The sequence below is a fragment of the Nematostella vectensis genome, chromosome 11 (genome assembly GCF_932526225.1).
Source record: "Nematostella vectensis chromosome 11, jaNemVect1.1, whole genome shotgun sequence".
NCBI classification, from domain to species: Eukaryota; Metazoa; Cnidaria; class Anthozoa; order Actiniaria; family Edwardsiidae; genus Nematostella; species Nematostella vectensis.
Window position 1 is genome coordinate 11241669 of NC_064044.1, and position 18892 is coordinate 11260560.

The 18892-nt window shown below is 38.4% G+C and overlaps 2 protein-coding genes across 2 annotated transcripts; both read left to right on the forward strand.

Moving 5' to 3' along the window:
- The first annotated feature begins 4545 nt into the window (after positions 1 to 4545).
- On the forward strand, positions 4546 to 7572 carry LOC5504387 (octopamine receptor 1). The gene has a single exon (XM_032372738.2). It carries the CDS (start codon positions 4760 to 4762, stop codon positions 5888 to 5890), a length of 1131 nt encoding a protein of 376 aa, XP_032228629.2. The 5' UTR covers positions 4546 to 4759; the 3' UTR covers positions 5891 to 7572.
- Positions 7573 to 11765: 4193 nt separating this feature from the next.
- Positions 11766 to 15099, forward strand: LOC116612101 (syndecan-3). Its single transcript, XM_032372710.2, has 2 exons — positions 11766 to 11934; positions 12260 to 15099. Exon 2 carries the CDS (start codon positions 12459 to 12461, stop codon positions 13629 to 13631), a length of 1173 nt encoding a protein of 390 aa, XP_032228601.2. The 5' UTR covers positions 11766 to 11934; positions 12260 to 12458; the 3' UTR covers positions 13632 to 15099.
- The last annotated feature ends 3793 nt before the right edge of the window (positions 15100 to 18892 follow it).

Below are 18892 nucleotides of genomic sequence, written 5' to 3' on the forward strand. Positions count from 1 at the left end.
GACTATTGTGTTGTTAGTCTGATGCGTTCTAAAATAAAGACGAATAAAATTGTGTTCGCGATATAAAAAAAAAATAATTATTGTTGCAATTCTCTTCCCAATTATTCATTGAGTATTATATTTTTATATACACTAAAATCTAAGAACATAGTTAAGAATATGTTCAGCCTTAAAAACGCTCCAAAAATAAAAACGGCACAGCCTTAACTAAAAATTCGACATTCTTAATATATAGATTTAGGCACTGCCTAAAAGCGGAGCCAGCATGCAATCAATTTAAGCCATATTATAATACCTATATATGTATGTATATATGTAATGTGTGAGTGAAGCCGTTCATAGAAAAGTGTTTGATGCACAGTGGAATGTGTGTATGTATATTTTAATTGTTGCTTAACCCGGAAAAACTTGTTTGGTGTATCTGGAGGTATCATCCAATAGGGAACATTAAAGAATTGAAAATGAATTTAAGTTTTTTTACAGTAAAATGGGTGCTTTTTTATTCTCTTTAACATTTAAAACCATATCAGCACACAACGCGTTTCTATCCATTACCATATCGTTTTTGCCAGTAAATGTGCTCCATACTTGCCTACACTGCCCAAATTCCCTTTCTTTCTTTCACATTGCACTACTATTAGATTTTCTTGATTTTTATAATTTTTTTTCTCAGTTGAAGGGTAATAAAAGTAATTTGGTAGAAATTACAAATATTGGATAAACAGTTTTATCAACCTTCTTTACTGTTTTTTTTTTTTTTGGCTAATACTCTTTGAATAGACACTTTGTCTTGGGTGGATCGTACAAAACACTGACCTTCAATGAGGAGGTCCATGGACCCACTAGACCCCCATATTGAAGCATCATGGTTTCAAGGGCATGTACACCTGGTATTTATGTGTTAAAACATAAAATAGGGCTTGGTGTGACATTACAAAAAGATGCAGTTTGTTAAAAATGAGGTAGCTATATTTTCATTTTACATCACTTCCATGTACAGTGCTAAATTATCTTTAAAATAATTGCATGAAAGGTCAAATGGTACATTGCTGTTGATTTTTGCAAATATCATCTCAGATTCCTAAGTATTAAGCTGTATTCATATCAGCTATTTGAAAAGTAGATTGCTCACAAAACCCTGTGCAGTTAATTAGTTGAAATTAATTAATTAACTATATTTTTTTACTAGAAAACCCATTTAGTCCATTTGCAATAACGGCCAATGTTGGTCAGTGTTTTGTACCAGCCACTTTGTCAAAGAGTGAATAAAATAAACCACTCTTACTTGTTTTCAAAGTTTCTGACTTCTTTTGGTTTATTTTATTAGCCTGGTTCATTTTTTTTTACAAGTTTTCATTTGTAACTATTATCTATCTTTTTGTTACTTAGCTGTATTAATGAATACATCCTGCCCTACCATCATGGCTTTAAAGCTGGCAGCTTGCTTGAGTTGGGATTCGCCTGAAAAAAATTGGAGAACAGTGACAAAACGCTACGGAAGAATACTAAAGATATAAATGTTACGCTGCACAAAACCTAATTGATAAACCTAAAATTAAAAATAATTCCAACTAACCTTTAAAATAGAACCTTGGACAGAAAATTAAGATATGAAGTCTGTTTTTTAGGGGATAATGAGCTAGAGGTTGAATTGCCTTTTGACCTTTTTCTTAGGAAAAGCTGTAGAGAAAAACTATAGGTATCGAACTAAATGCTCCCAACAAAGCAGTCTTTATCGCCCCATGACAGGTAATCCGGAATCCGGAATCCATGAAAAAATGAGATATGGGATCCGGAATCCATGAAAAAATGAGATATGGAATCCGGAATCCATGAAAAAATGAGATATGGAATCCGGAATCCATGAAAAAATGAGATATGGAATCCGGAATCCATGCTCCTGGGATCCGGAATCCACGAGAAAAAACCCACATGAAATCCGGAATCCACACACTAGGATCCGGAATCCAGAACCCTATTGGAGAACCTGTCATGGGGCGAAAATTGAAGAGATGGGAGTTTTGAGATGTTGTATAAAAACGTTGTGCTGGGGTATTCAAGATATCTTTTTGTGAAAAAAGGTAACTGTGTAGGTAAAGCAGATCTTTTTAGAACCTATTATACCCCTCATGAACCTTTTTTTTTCTAAAATTTAAACCAGAATTTATTTTAAATGTTCTTCAAACTCAGAAAATATAAACTAAAAACCGTTCCTCGCTCGAAATCTTTCATAAAAGAGCTGACAGAACTTAAATGCGATGAAGAATCTACAGATTTTACAGTTAAAAAATTATCCCATAAAAAGCTTAAGATTAGTTCACTTCTTGAATGAATTAAAAGCAAAGAAATAACAACATTTTCTAAAACAAACACGACGTTTGTTTACGAACAATCAATCGCACAATTTCTATCCTTTTTATGGGATAATGTATGAACAAACTAGCTGAATAACTAGTTAGGAACTAGGTATAATAAAACATCAACATCCCATCATGGCTTTAACTGTTTGAGTGCTAGAAATATATCAACACAAGAGTTTTTCCTAGCTCCGACGAAGTTTATAAAATTGACGTCTTACTTACCTCCTTTTTCAAACCAATCCTTTATCCGCTATAAGAAAAATTGTATTTTGGTACACTCATTTTTTTTAAGAACCTTTTTTATAAGAACGTCCAGGCTGAGATTTCACAAAATTTTGAGAACATGCTAAGAACATGCAGAGGCTGAGAGCGCATTTTTTTTTCTTTTTTATTCCTGATGCTTTCTTAAATGCAGACGTTCTTATAAAAAGGGGTATTTTAATATTTTGACTGTAGCTAACGGATTCTTGTGCGAGAGAACATAGCACTTAGCACCTATACATCCAACTGTCAAAGAAAATGAACTTCATACGGGTATCACTGCAATCCATAAAGTAAAAGAGTAAAGGAGTTTTCAATAAATACCCAGAGAAGGGGAGAGGGAACTTAAAATGACCCCCTCTCCCAGGATCACGTACATCGAGTGCTCTAGAAAATGGATGTTTAATTATTGACAAATAAGTAGAGAGCTTTGTGTGGGGTCCTTTTTATTGAAGCAGCACAATATCTTTATTGCTACCCACAAAAAGTCTTTCGGGGCGTAAGAGCTTATTTGATGTTGTAATTCCTTTCCTTCGTCATTTAATTGCTTAGACTCACAACACATTTCATTTGACAGCTCTCTTATTGCAAAATCATAGTCGCAATTTCTTTGTTAATCACAATATTTTTATCTAACGCTTTTTTAAAGAGATCTGCGTCTGCCGCCATTTTTGCTAAGCAAAGTACAAAGTGTGTGAGCACAAGGGCATAAAACGGATCTGTTCCGTGGAATATCTGTTCGCAACCCCTTTTTTTGGCTGGGAAGGTGTTAGCCTGCGAAAGCAGACTAACGAAAGAAGCGCATTTACAAACTATACGGTATGAAAAAATGATAATGTTAAATTATACAAAATTGTATGTTAGCTAAGGTAGACGTCACTAAGCTCTCTGCCGAAATCTGAAAATAAAGTTGTATATCCCTGTTTTAGCTTTCATATTACAATCAATCCCCCAATTTTCGCTGCATCAAAAAGGAAACGTCTCTTTTAGGCCATTTGGAGATATAATCATTGCATAAGTGTTTTTCTAGACCAAATATGACATTTTTCCTTTCAAGTCTTGTGTTTTTGTTTTTTTTTCGATAATAAAAAGGAAATTCAAACCAGGGGTTTCAAGTTAATTTAAATATTAGCCGTATAGCTTATCTTTAAAGAGGCGTCTTTTAACTTTTTTAAAAGCATAGTAATTGCCATATAACGTCTTCAATTATCTATTTTCTAAAAGAAATATTGCGGTCATATTAGAAACTATGAACTCAAATATAAAGATCGTATCTTCGAAATATACTTTTTAGCACAGACTAAATTTTTGCTTATTTTCTTGCAACACGAAAAACGGGCGCGACAGGCGCAAATATTGACGCGAAAAGCTGACTAATTTTCATTGCTATTTCCTCGAAAGATAACTAGAGTACAATCAAACCTGTCTTGACAATCAATTTCGAGGGGTAGAATGGAGTCTTATACAATGCTTTCCAGTTGAGCAGATAGGATCAATTACCGCCAGACCTTGGTAAGAACTCTAAATTTATTATTTACATTTGGGAAGAGGGATTACGAAACTCGATGAAAAACATATTAAAAACACGATTCCTTTTATATGACTCAGGAGAAATTATCTTAAGAATTGGTTTGTTTGTTCCTGTGCCTTCATAACTTTCCAGAATATTGATTAAGAGTGTTTCGAAGTAGACGATGTTTTAATAGAAAAGAAGTGAAAATCGGCTACTTTACACAACAACTCCCTGTGAGTTCTCTATCCGCTGATTCGTCACCTAGTGAGGATTCAGCAAATTAAAGTCACCTTTTAAATAAAATCGAGGAAATACTTCCTGGTGGTGCAATAAATTGAATCTCTCATAATTGATAGAGACGAGAGTCATTTGAATTTCAATTCCTTTTATTTTAGTTCAGGGCGCCCTGAAGGCGGATGTCTCCCCACAGAGGGTGGTGTTAGGATATGTTGCCGCGGTCAATAATATTGCTTTTCATCCTTACTGACAGAGTGCTCGCAGGTGGATAAGCGTGCAGCACTTTAAAGTCTACAACCGTCTTGATCTGTACGCAAAACAAGATCGTGTCAAGATTCACAATCCAAACATCTCACACTGAAACGATCTCTGTTTTCCCTGTATAAACATGAGATTAACGAACTACACTCTTAGCGCTTCTAACGGCTCAGACGACGAAACATCAAACAAGGAAGTCTCTACTGCAACCGTCGTTTTCAAGACTTTGATATTCGCTGCAACTATTTGTGCTACCCTCGTTGGGAATGGCTTCATCTTCGCTGCAATGATACGCTTTAGACCGCTTAGAACGCCTACAAACCTCGTTCTCTGGAGTTTGGCGACAACGGACTTAGGAATGGTGGTGATCATGGTTGTGCATGCTGTAACTGATTTATCCGGGGAATGGATATTCGGCCTCGTCTGGTGCCATGTCTTTGCTACCCTCGGACTACTTCTTTCCTTCATATCTATCCTCCATTTATGTTTCCTGAGTGTCGACCGCTTCATGGCTATTCAAAGGCCTTTGCGCTACAGGCAGCTTGTCACAAGAAAAAGAGTGTGCGCTTTGCTTGCGATTTTGTGGATTTTCCCCTCGGTCATGGCAAATCTTCCATGGTCGGATTACCAGTTTCGGTCCGAGGTCTACGGATGTCAAGCGCCCACACATACAACAGATAAAAAGGCACTCTTCAAACCCTTCATTTTTATTCTGATTACAACATTTGTAGTTTTTCCGTTTGGGATTATGTTGTTTTTACATGCTCGGGTCTTCAGGGTCGCACTAACGCATGCCCGAAGCCTGAGCGCTGTTGAAAGAAGTATTCGTCGGAACGAGAAAAGCGATCGAGAATCCACGTCAAGCACGCGAAAAAAAGACCAAGAAATCCACTCCCTAAGACGCGAAATTAAATCCGCAAAGACCTTCGCGCTAGTAATTGGTGTCTTTCTGTGTTGTTACATTCCGTTTTTCACGGCGGGAACGTATCGCAAGTTCGCGGGACCAAGCGCTGTAAGCGATGTAGTTATGTTTATCACAACATGGGTCGCTTTTGCTAACTCATGTAGCAATCCGCTAGTCTACAGTTTAAGGTACACTCCGCTGAAAAAAGCGTTCAAAAAGTTATGCAATGTGCAGCAAAGAGACCCTAAAGCCTTTGTGAGCAGCCTGAACTCTTTTCATATCTCTCTTCGCGAGAAAAGAGCCGGGAAAACAAACCAAAAGGATAAAGAATTACACACACAGGAGAACTGTTTATAACAAGGCACAGTGAAAATCGCAATATTTGTAATAGCCTATATAGCTTTTGAATATGTGAAATGAAATTCAATTTAAATAGATTGGATCGATTATTTCTGAAAGTCAATCTTGAGCAAAGAAATCAACAGAAAAACGTTGGCACGAAAATGATAACATAACACGAACTAAAAGTGAATTGACATAATGAAATGTATTGAACCCTTCTTTCAGGTCTGCGGGAAAGGCGCAGCGAATATTATTTCCATTTCTAAAGAAAACTGAATTATTTATGTTGTTGAAAAAAGTTTGTTTGCTCATCGCTTATTCCGTATTTGACGGCTTCTTTAATTTGTATGCTTTAATGACATGTTTTCTGCTCTTATCAAAACTATGCTGGCAACTAAATTGATGCCTTTTCAATCATCCAATTAAGTGAATGTTACAGCTAAGTTGTAAGTTTCCAAAAATGTTTTGACAATCGCAGATCCCTGGAGTTTTTGCTAATATGCGGAACCGGGCATGGGATAATATCCTTTTTAGACTTATTTTAGAAATTTGGATAACTAGAAAGAAAACAGATATGATTGGTTAGTCATATACAAAAACAGCATGGTTCCGTTTTTTCTTTCGATAGTGAACCGAATGCATTGGAAGAAAGTGAAAAGGTTTTCACAACCAACAAAAGAAAAGCTATTTTTAGAATTAAAAGTATCTTCTTGTCTTTCGTGAGATAAGAAAGACTTAAACTGTTCGAATCCTCCTCGAGAACTAATTATTGGTCCTCAAAAAGTTGGAGAAAAAATCAGAGAATCAAGTCGCTTTTGATAAATCAAAACTGTAGGCCCGTGTAAAATAACTAATAGCTAATAGCTAACAAGATCTTGCCCAAATACAGATCGGTGCACACATAATAGCTATGCTAATAAATTTGTGACCCTCCCTTAAATATATAATATATAAAAAAAACTATGTTAAAAATACTAAGATATAATATATTAAAAATTAACGATGAATATTGAAAAGCTTAAACTGTGTTAGTTTGTCGGTCTTATTAATCTTGTAGCTAAAGTTTATTAAGTAAGTAAGTAAGTAAGTTAGACTTTATTTAGAATAAGGGTAACACATAATAGCTATGCTAATAAATTTGTGACCCTCCCTTAAATATATAATATATAAAAAACTATGTTGAAAATACTAAGATAAAATATATTAAAAATTAACGATAAATATTGGGAAGCTTAAACTGTGTTAGTTTGTCGGTCTTATTAATCTTGTAGCTAAAGTTTGCATTAGCGATAACTTGATTGGTTATTTATTCAGGAATGCACTGACAGAGGGAAAAAAGGCACCAAGATGTTTGTCTCGTTGCGTCTTTACTTATTTATGTGGTGCTAAACCACATGCAAGAAGATAGTTACTCGACACCCGTACACCATACATAGACATTCAATTAGACGCTGTGAATAAAGAGGGCGGGAAACTTCACTTTACTTGGAAATATTCGACGAGAGCCTTGCCACATTTCAATCTCTATGAACTTTAAACTCACAGGCTAATCATTACATATTCTTTAATCCGCTTATTCTTTGGAGAAAAAAAAAACGCCATCCCTTCAACGCGTTTGAGAAACAAAAAAAGGAGGGTAATCTTTAATTTAGATAGACATTCTTGTTCAGTCCAATTAAATGAATGCCTTCCGCAAATACCTTTTTAAGCTTGGAAAACTCCTGTTGAATGTTAGAGCTACAGAGTGCTATGCTAAGCTTCTTTTAAATAAGTATCTTCACTCAAAGGACTTCTTAATTAGTCTCTTACAAGCTTATCTCTTTAAAAGATCGCCAGTTGTTCAATACGAAAGCATGCGTGTCCTCAAGGGATGCCCACGCGCCGTCCAAAGTGCTTATTAAATTAGCAATTGAAAAAGTTTGCTGCAGAAAGAAGAAGGCTCTACTTATTGCAACCCGTATTGTAGCCCGTATTACTACATCAACCCAACTTGTTTCGCAGCAAAAAGACGTCAAGCATACGCAAATAGGTTTGTGATTACTTGAACGAAAGTCACACATCAGTTTTACGGAGAAAAAAGATGGCGGATCAACAGAAAGAACAAGTCTATCCTTTGCTCCGACTTGGTTGGGCGAGTCGAGCAACCTGGGTTTCTTTGACTTAGACCACTAAAACTGCACTTAAAATACCGTTGTTTAGCCTATCACAGCCTCCCATCAAAAAGGAGAGGAGCGGTTGTCACAGACTAACATTTGTGTGCGCTTCTATTAGCTCTGCGCGCGTTTCAAAATTTGACTCAAGCGGTGGTCTCTTAATCTTTTCGAGGTTTCCAGCTTGTTCTCTTTTAATTTTAATCACTGAAATTTCCAATATTCCAGGAACTCTTGTCATTATTCCCAGCCGCTAAACCACAGGTAACCCAAACATAACTTAGTGGACTGCAATGTACTATAGTCAGGGCTTATTGTATAGGGGATTTTTAAACCTCAAAATTTATAAGATATTCTCAATAAAATTGCACGAAACTCACCGTTTGGTTAGTTCGTGATGTCCTTGATGCTAATGAGAAGTTAAAAGAATCTACCTTCAATCCACCTCTCCATGCCTTTTCTTTTACATGGAGAGGTGGATATATACCATAAAGGGGTATAAACTTAAAAGCTAAGTTTCAATTGAATATAATGGCTGAAATTATTATGGCTAATAATCAATTGCCTCCAATACTGCTGGAAAGCTAATAAGACCTAGTATTCAATAGCCATTCCAGCTATAAGTTTGCGCGCGAATTACCATAGAAACCTACCTCTACTACCAGAATGCAGCGCGCGCATTTTTAAGCTTGCACCAAACGAAGCGCGCATTGCATGATGGTAGTTGAGATAGGTTTCCATGGTGAGTGCGCGCGAACGCTTATAGCTGGAATGGCCAATTGTGTTCCCCATTCACGAACACTGGGGCAGGCCGGGCGGCAGGCTGTGTGCACCTCTCCACGCCTGGCAAAAGTGGGTAATCTCTGATTGAAGGGTTGTCGCATACTCGCATTTTCCCATATGAAATCTATGACTGTGTACCACAGTCACCACAGGTATCCCGAGTAATAAATAATAAAGGCTTAACCTCCTGACAGAGTTTTCTAGTTACGGCTTGCTTTAGGAAAAATGTAGTTCATTCTTAAGCATGCCACTCAGCTAATATGGGTGCCCCACGCATAAAAGGAATCATAAACGCACATGTAAGACAATTCATTCCCAGACGCTCCCAAAAGGCCCAAGGCGCCCAGATAGACCTCGATATGTTTTGCATTACTAATGAGCAAGCTTTGCGTGGTGTAACCGACTAAGACATAGCTAGGAACCTGGATATTGCCTCCCTATTGATGCGCGGGTGCCTCTGGTACAGATACAGACAGGGCTAGGAACCTGGTTTATTGCCTCCCTATAAATGCGCGGGTGCCTCTGGTAAATATACAGGCAGGGCTAGGAACCCGGTTATTTTCTCCCTATGAATGCGCGGGTGCCTCTGGTACAGATACAGACAGGGCTAGGAACCTGGTTATTGCCTCACTATAAATGCGCGGGTGCCTCTGGTACAGATACAGACAGGGCTAGGCACCTGGTTATTGCCTCCCTATGAATGCGCGGGTGCCTCTGGTACAGATACAGACAGGGCTAGGGACCTGGTTATTGCCTCACTATGAATGCGCGGGTGCCTCTGGTACATATACAGACAGAGCTAGGAACCTGGTTATTGCCTCACTATGAATGCGCGGGTGCCTCTGGTACATATACAGACAGAGCTAGGAACCTGGTTATTGCCTCACTATAAATGCGCGGGTGCCTTTGGTACAGATACAGACAGGGCTAGGAACCTGGTTATTGCCTCACTATGAATGCGCGGGTGCCTCTGGTACATATACAGACAGGGCTAGGAACCTGGTTATTTCCTCACTATGAATGCGCGGGTGCCTCTGGTACATATACAGACAGAGCTAGGAACCTGGTTATTTCCTCACTATGAATGCGCGGGTGCCTCTGGTACATATACAGACAGAGCTAGGAACCTGGTTATTGCCTCATTATGAATGCGCGGGTGCCTCTGGTACATATACAGACAGGGCTAGGAACCTGTTTATTTTCTCCCTATGAATGCGCGGGTGCCTCTGGTACAGATACAGACATAGCTTGGAACCTGGTTAATTCCTCCCTATAAATGCGCGGGTGCCTCTGGTACATATACAGACAGAGCTAGGAACCTGGTTATTGCCTCCCTGTTAATGCGAGGGTGCGCGTGGTACTGGTGTGTTGTACTGTGTTCGCTTGATAGCGGTGTTGTGGCCGAAATCTCTAGCCTTGTGAATAACGTTTATTCGCGTACGAAATTGGAAAAGAACTGTTACAGTCTAGCACTATTTTATTCTGAAACAGTGTTTTAGGTACCTAGCCAGGAGTTCCCAAGTGGGTGAGCGTTCATAGAGAATAATATGGAAAAAATCTAGGATTTGGTCGTTCTTCTATCGAAAAAAGGCCGCTTTGTGTCGTTCGAGGTGTGATGTAGAGAAAGATGCGCGCACTACTCGCTTCGCGTTTATTTCTGCTCCAGAGAGCAGCGATTGTTCAAGTTTGTTTTATACAAAATTTTAAGGCATACAAAATCTAAGAAGGATGCATGATTTTGACAATATAATTTGCATACAAAATAACCTAATAAATAAATGAGCAGCTTTAAAGGGACATTATTTTATATTATTGTATGCGATATTGGCGGTTAAACTGGGAATCAATAGAATAATTACATTAGAATGGAATAAAATGAAAATAACACTAAATTCAACTCGGGCAAGTGACATTTTTAAACAAATGAGTATGTTTTTGCTTGTGTCATCTTGGTCCTAAGACCCAGGGAAATTCAGGATGTAAAAGATTCAGCCCTATATTTGAGACAAAATAATCATAAATTGTGATCGTGATTGTTTCCTTATCTCTTCCATGCTAAGTACATAATTACTGCATATGTATATTTTATTTTGATTAGAAACCAAAAAAAGCTATTGCGTAGCCTCAAGCAATTAAAACTAGTTTCCCGGAAGATTAAAACATCTTATCTCTTACTTCTTGAAAACAGACGAGCCACCCGCAGATCCAAATAAAAAACAATTTGTGTTTAAAAGCAAAATTGAAAATTACAATCCATTTATTGAATAACTCGCTATTCCTTATCGCTTCCGGCTAACAAAATGTGTTATCTCTTTCGCTTGCATAAAAGCGCTTAAAATGGCTATTTTATGGATGGATTCTTTCTTTTGCGAGACGTAGAAATGATAAAACCAGTCAGGTCCCTCTTATTTTCAGACATCCATTGCATGCTTTGTGCCTTAACGACAAAACAGAGAAACTCCCAAACGATAACACGAGTTTCATTATTGTAGCTAAAAGCACGTTTCCTTTTAGTGGCTAATGGTAAAATTGACAAAGTTTTAGTGCAATCAATAAAGCAGATAAGATATTTTTTTCTAGAAAATACTTATTAATTTAATTTTTGTTGGTTGTAATTCACCATGATTTATGGTCTAGTCCCAGCTTGATACAATGAAAGATTTCAAATTCAAGACTTGTTTTTCAGAGCTTGGTTCGGTACCCGTTTCAAAGCGAGGAATTCCATTTAGAAATATCTTTTTAATATATTTGCTGTGTTTGCTCTCTGTTTGCCAGAATATTATATCTTTTCCTTAATATCTGTTTTCATTTTACCACTATATTAATTCGTCCCTTAAAGGCATAATTCGCAGCTTGATTGATGCTTTTAATAAAGTTTTTTTGCCTCTAATGTCACAACACGTGAATTACAATCAGCATAACACGCGCTAGCGGCAGGTGCTTATGCGATACAAACTGCGCATGCGCTGTCTTACCGGTGGCAGCGTCTCAAAGACTGAACGACAAACACGCGCGTAAGTCCTGTTCCTTTAAACCGACTTACTTAACGAACAACTGTATTCTCATCGCCTTTACGGTTCTTAAAAACCACTTCTGCTTACCTCCCAAAGAGTCCATCTTCACAAGGTAAAACTTCAACACTTTTTTTTACAAACTTTCTACTCCAGATAAATTGTTATTGTACAGTGAAAATGTATGCAAGATACTCTTGCCTCGTTATTTCGAACAAGAATCCTTTCGTAAGTTTGATGTGCTAATGGATGTTGGATGTAATTAAGTTTCAAAGCTAATCACTTTTTATTTGAAAATTTATGTGTGAAATGTGGTAAAATATCGTCTGTAGTTAAGCCCACATATTAGCATTTCTTTTTTTATCTTTACAATGTTATTCACGCGAGTAGAAAGATCGTGCATCAGACAAGTGAATAATACATTGTTTACTGTGTGTCAGGTTTGCCTTCAAGACTTGGATCAAACGAAAATCTACCAAAGCTAAGACAACATCGTTAAAGCCTTTTAGATATTTCAAAAAGCCGACTTCAAACGCTATCTTTAGACTTGCGCTGTTGTGAAAGGGTATTGGAAGTGAACTCGCGGCATGGTTCGAAACTGAAGGCAGTAATTCCGAATTGCGTCTTATTTGACAAACTATGTCAGCTCGGAGTAGACTATTATTTGTTTTTTTCGTGTTGCTTCTGTGCGATATTGCCACGAAAGCAGAAGACGGACTTCGTGAAGTGACAACTATTGACGACAATGGGCAAAGATGGGTTCGAATAATCGACGAAAGAGCTGAAACAACATCCTCAAGCCCTGTGAGCACTGCGGAAAGCTCACTAGGAGTTGACGACGAAGATGGAGATGGCGGGTTTAGTTCCGGCGATGGGAAAATGAATGAGAGAATGAAAAACAGCGAGTTTGACGTACAAAATGATGAACCGATCAGGCGAAACGATAGTGTTGCCACGCAGCCAACTCTCGCGTTAAATACTAGCAAAGTATCATCAACTTCAACCCCAGCTGCTAAAGAAACTGCGTCTAATAATTTTAAGACAACAGTTGGTCCCACTACGGTGGCTAAAAATGTGACTGATGCGAGTACGAACGAGCTTAATGCAACCGCCACCACAAGCTCGCTAGAAGTGTCTTCCGTCAAACCGCGTGAAAATAAAACTACAACAAAACCTTTAACAACTGTGCAGGCTCATGACACGACCCCAAGCACATCACAAAGTATTTCTACGACTTTAAGACCGCAAATTATCCCCAAAACAGAACCTGTTACTCTCAAAGTGTCAACGACTGTTTCAGTACTCAAATCGAGCACACAAAGTACTCAGGGTGTGACAACCGAAACAATAGTGATACCAGAAAAAACTACGGAAATCCCTACCACTAAACCTATTTTGTCAAGCGCAACTTCTAAGCCGTCGACAAACGAAGTAGATTGGTCGGGTAAACCAACAGAATCGTCTAACATTACGTCTGAAAATGTTACCAGTAGCAAGTTCACGGTCAAACTTACTGTACCCCCAAAATCAACACAACAAAGTGTTTTGCCGACAGATGAAAAAGTTACAGGTGACGTTCAAGGGCAGAAAAGCCCGGCACCAAAAGAAAAACGAAAAGTTTTATTCGGGTTTGTGACGCTAGAGATTCTGATAGCTCTTTTGGCGGGCGCTCTGTTCTCAGTATTGCTCGTGGCTTTCTTGGTGTATCGCTTGAAGAAGAGGAATGAAGGGAGCTATGAGTTAAGTGAGACGATTGCCTTGAGGCCTAAGGAACTGGATGAGATGGGCAAAAAGAAGGAAGTGTTCGTATAATGAGAACAAACAGAGACTGCATGTTGGCTTATGCTCTTTGTGCGCAAGTCTACGTAAGAGGAAAGTGGGACTACAAAACCAAGAACGCTTGAGGTATTGTTACGGCTTGGAGGTGTTATAATGATGCAAGCAAAAACAACGACAACAATTTCTATGGAGAGAACGCTTTGTAAGGTATTGTTACGGCTTGGGGGGTGTTACACAATGAATGCAAGAAAAAACAACGACAACAATTTCAACCGAGAGAACGCTTTATGAGGTATTCTTACGGCTTGGGGGGTGTTACACAATGGATGCAGAAACATTCACAGCAGTGGTTACAAAAGATCTATGTCAGCACAACAATGACGGAATACCAGGGTCATCGCCTTGTCGCATGGACAAATTTGTCATATCCCTTGTAGAGCACTAGTAGATACCGAAAGATGTTGAATACGAGAGTGACTAGTTTTTAAGTGATTTTGGTTATATATTGAGCATGTTAAAGTTCCAACTATTATATTGTACAGTTTTACAGAACATCGGGCTGGTCTAATCATTCTAGCCCTTTAAAAAAATGGGATACATTCCACTTCAAAAAAACTGCGAAGGAATTTCAATGAATTATGCATTGGTTGGACGAGGCGTAAAATTTAGGACTAGCCGCGACCATCAAAGTTTGAGAATCTTATCACTAAAGATCCATTTCTTGTGGTTATACGATATGGATGTATTCATGGCGAGTGGAATATTGAGACAAAACATTATATTCTGAAGCTGTCTCTGAAAGGGTGTTTTCATTAAAATGTAGAAAGCTCTCAAACAAACATAAGGTTATAATGGCAAGGGGATAATATTGACGCAAACATAGCAAAGCCGACCAATCATAATCAATCTCAGATGACATGGTTTTAAATCCCCAATAGGTCATTTGGAGTGCGTCGAGAGAGACACTTTTTGTTGAATGACTCTGTTGATATAGTGAGAGAGAAAAAATTGTTTTTGCAAACAGCGTAGATTATGCTGCAGAAAATATTTTATCACGCTTCTGTGATTATGCGTGAATTTGTTAACTGAGTAAATGACTCAGTTTAATGACAGCTGCTTTGTGAAGACAAGAATTTATGAACTTCATTGTCTTTTCTATTTTTAACGTGTGCCTACAAGTATATTTCGTTGTCATTTCCGCTTTTGAACTTCCGCTGAAAAAAACTAAAAGGGATTTGGATCAAAATGCTGCATTTTACTAATATATCTTTTTGAACAACGACACTCGGCAACGTACATAAGGCTAAGGAATATGAAACCTAATAACAGATTATCTTTCTTGGATTTATTTTTATTGAATTGTGGATAATTCATTTTGTTACTAAATAAACAGTCTTAGAACAATGATTTTAAATTCAGATTTTGTCAACGCAAACAGTCGATCGACATCCGCCCCAAACATTAAATAACAAATAAAATAATAAAAGAGTAGAGATTCAAAGATAAAAACTAGAAAGCAAATAAAACTTCCAGTCCAGTCTACGCATGTCTGTTCTATCTTTTCGAATTTCCCCAAGCTAGACCCAGGCTCCCCTCCTCCACACACACACACACACAATGTCAAACTCTACAAGATAACAATTCATTGATAAAACACCGAAACTAGGATAAACTAAATTAAAAGAGACACTTCTTGAAAATCAATAATACATTCTTCAATTTTCTGTCACTCGCAGAAAACGTTTACATACAAGTTAACATCCATAACATGGACTTGCCTATTTCAATTCTCTGTTCTCTATTTCCCTTGTTTTATATATCAACATATAATAGGTTTTCAAATAATCTCTTTATTTATAAAAGAGCCTAGTCTAGGACGATCATTTTAATGCTGAAAATGTTTTAAAATTGTTTTTAATTTATATGTGTATTTTAAAATATAATAAAAAATAAATTATCACAAGATACAAAAATAATTAATAGGAATAACAATAAAGGTTGTTATTACTTAAACAATTTGGTTCGGCATTTTAGAATGAAAACAATATTTTGCTGCTAACCAAGCATGGGTGACATCCAAAGCTAGACTAGGGGATCCCCCTCCCTATGTTCAGATATTTGGCTTAAAAATAACAAGAGATATAAAGAAATCTCCGAAGAATAATGAATCCCCCCCCCCTCTCTCGATTCCTTGCTTTGCCCCCCACCCCCTATTTTCAGATATTTGGCTTAAAAATAACAAGAGATATAAAGAAGTCTCCGACGAATTATAAATCCTCCCCTTTCTTGATTCCCTGCTTTGCCCCCCCCCCCCACCCCCTATTTTCAGATATTTGGCTTAAAAATAACAAGAGATATAAAGAAATCCACGACGAATAATGAGTCCCCCCCTTTCTTGATTCCTTGCTTTGCCCCCCCCCCCCCACCCTCCCTTATTTTCAGATATTTGGCTTAAAAATAACAAGAGATATAAAGAAATCCACGACGAATAATGAATCCTACCCCTTTCTTGATTTCTTGCTTCGGCCCGACAGAGCAAAAAAATGGCAAGTGTTCCCAAAATAAGGTCTGGTTAACTTCGGTAAGCTTGAATTTTTGCAGAGGTTCCTTATGTTATGTAAACCAACATATCAAAAAGTGTTTTTTTTTTTTTATAATGGATTCGTCTTCGAGATATGAGGCTTGAAGTGCAATTTTCAAATGTTCAAAGTACGACTTCTCCTCGTTTTTAGGGAGAAGTCGGGCTCTGATCACAAATTAAGCCAACTTTGCTCGCTTATATCTAAATTTCATACCTTTTAAATTTCTTTAAAATTTGGAATTAAGCTTTTGGTTAGAGAAACTCCTTGTATGCGGAATCTTGAGCTTTTTTATTGAGAATTGGAAAATTTCATGCCTGTCCTTCTGCCCCCCCCCCCCCCCCCCCCCTTGTGGGAATCCTGGATACGTCCCTGCTGGTCGTTCTGTATAAAAAGGGTTCTTGGTTTTTATAAAACAAAATGTATGCTTATTAATTCTGTCCAAACTTTCTTCGCTACGCCCTCTCACCTTCCGCACGATGAGGATCACGGATTGATTTATACAGCGGGAGAACACGACGAGGAAGAAATTATGCCGAGCGAAAATATATTTAGTTTTAGTCGAGAGTGGTTTATTCTGCCAGAATTTTATGGCATTTTAATTTTTTTTTTTTATGTGATAGCGATAGAGGGTATTGGCTGCCTTGCTCGCAAAGGAGCGTTCTTATGAAAAAAGTGTATTTCCAAAAATACCAGAAACATAAGATTAACATTTAAGAATTATTTATTTTATTTATTTATTTATAAGGCTTCTACCACTATTACACATATTGAAATAGCGGTAAGGTTGACACAACAGAGCACGGCTCCAACTCAAGTGTAACCCTTTAAAATAAAAGAAAACATAATTGACAATAACGACAACAACAAAATGAAGGTAAATATGAAGAAAAAGTAATTAGAGACAATAACGACAACAACAAAATGAAGGTAAATATGAAGAAAAAGTAATTAGAGAAAAGCCCTACTCTAAATTGCTAATAGCAACAGGATGGTTGCGAAAGAATATTTCTAGCGCGGCAGCACTTAGGACAAACTGATTTCCATGTAACTGCATTTTCGGTATTAAAAGTAGTTTGTAGCGCCTGGCTATATCTGTCTGTTAGTTTGTTTTTAAAAGAGGGTAGTGATGACGTAGTGCGTATATCTACAGGGAGTGTATTCCACACCTTTGGGATTCGATTGAAAAATGAATTTTGAAAAAGCTTTGTTTTACAGAGGGGGGTGGCTATATCAAGGCTGCTCCTGTGGCGGGACGATCTTAGTGATGGCAATGGTTTAAAGTAATGCGATAACGGAATATTATAGTGACCATTTAGGCATTTATACATAAAAACAAGGTCCTTAATTTCATGCCAGTAGGAGAGGGGTAGCAAATTTGCCTGTTCTAAGCGTTCCTGGTATGTGAGTTCAGCGCTATTTGTAAGTATCACTTTTGTCGCACGGCGTTGCAGAGCCTCCACTGATCTCATGTCCGTAATTGCTTGAGGTGCCCACACCTCGCTCGCGTATCCCACTGTTGGTCTAACTATTGACAGATAAAGGGATCTTCTAGCATCTGTATCGAAGTCACGTAAACCGTTTCGTCGTAGGAACCCCAGCATTTGGTATCCCTTGGAAACGGCAATAGAGGACTGCTCGGACCACTTGAGGTCCCTGGCGACCACCACTCCTAGGTCTTTCTGAGCCGGAGTAAGCTTAAGTATGTGGCCATCGATCGAATAATTCGTTTCGATGGGGCTGCGTTTGCGAGTCACCCGCAGGACCTCGCACTTGTCGATGTTATAGCGCAGTTTCCATGCTCGGCTCCACTCTGATAGAACGTCAAGATCACTCTGCAGTTTGACAGCGTCAGAGGGAGAGCTGATAGTACGGTAACATTTGGTGTCATCCGCAAAAAGACTAAGTGAGGTACCAGGGTCCAAAAGGGCCGGTAAGTCATTGATGTATACTAGGAAGAGTAGAGGACCAAGTAGACTGCCTTGAGGTACACCGGAGAGTACTGGGAGAGGTGAAGATGTTGCTCCCTGGACTACTGTGCACTGGGTTCTGTCAGATAAGTAGTGCGTGAACCAGTCTAGGACTTTGCCACGGAATCCATAATGATGTAGCTTGTGTATCAGCCGGGCGTGCGAGACGCTATCAAACGCTTTTGCGAAGTCGAGGTATATTACGTCGCACTGTTGACCCTTATCAAGAGCATTGCCAACAGAATGCAAGAACTCTAGAAGCTGGGTGACTGTTGAGCGGCCTCGCATAAACCCATGTTGGCAGTTGGAAAGGTACTGCGATACGTGATCGATCATGCGTGCAAAGATACAGCGTTCAAGTACTTTCGAGGTCACACTGAGCAGGGAGATTGGTCGGTAATTCTCAACCCTTCCTTTACGATTTTTTTTGAAGATTGGAACAATTAAGGACTTCTTCCATTCAACGGGCAGCTTGCCTAGCTCAAGTGATTTATTGAAAAGTCCACAGAGTGATGGTGCTAGCTCATCAGCACAGATTTTTAGGACGGCAGATGGAATATTGTCTGGACCACGAGCCTTGCGCGGATCTACGCTTGCAAGGGCTGCCCGCACTTCCTCCACAGACAACTGGATTGCCTGTAGCACACTTGAGTTTCCCGAGGAGTAGTCATGGTATGCCTCTGGGAATCTGTCATCGTCTCGAGTAAAAGTGGAGAAAAAGAAGCGGTTGAAAGCTTCGGCCTTT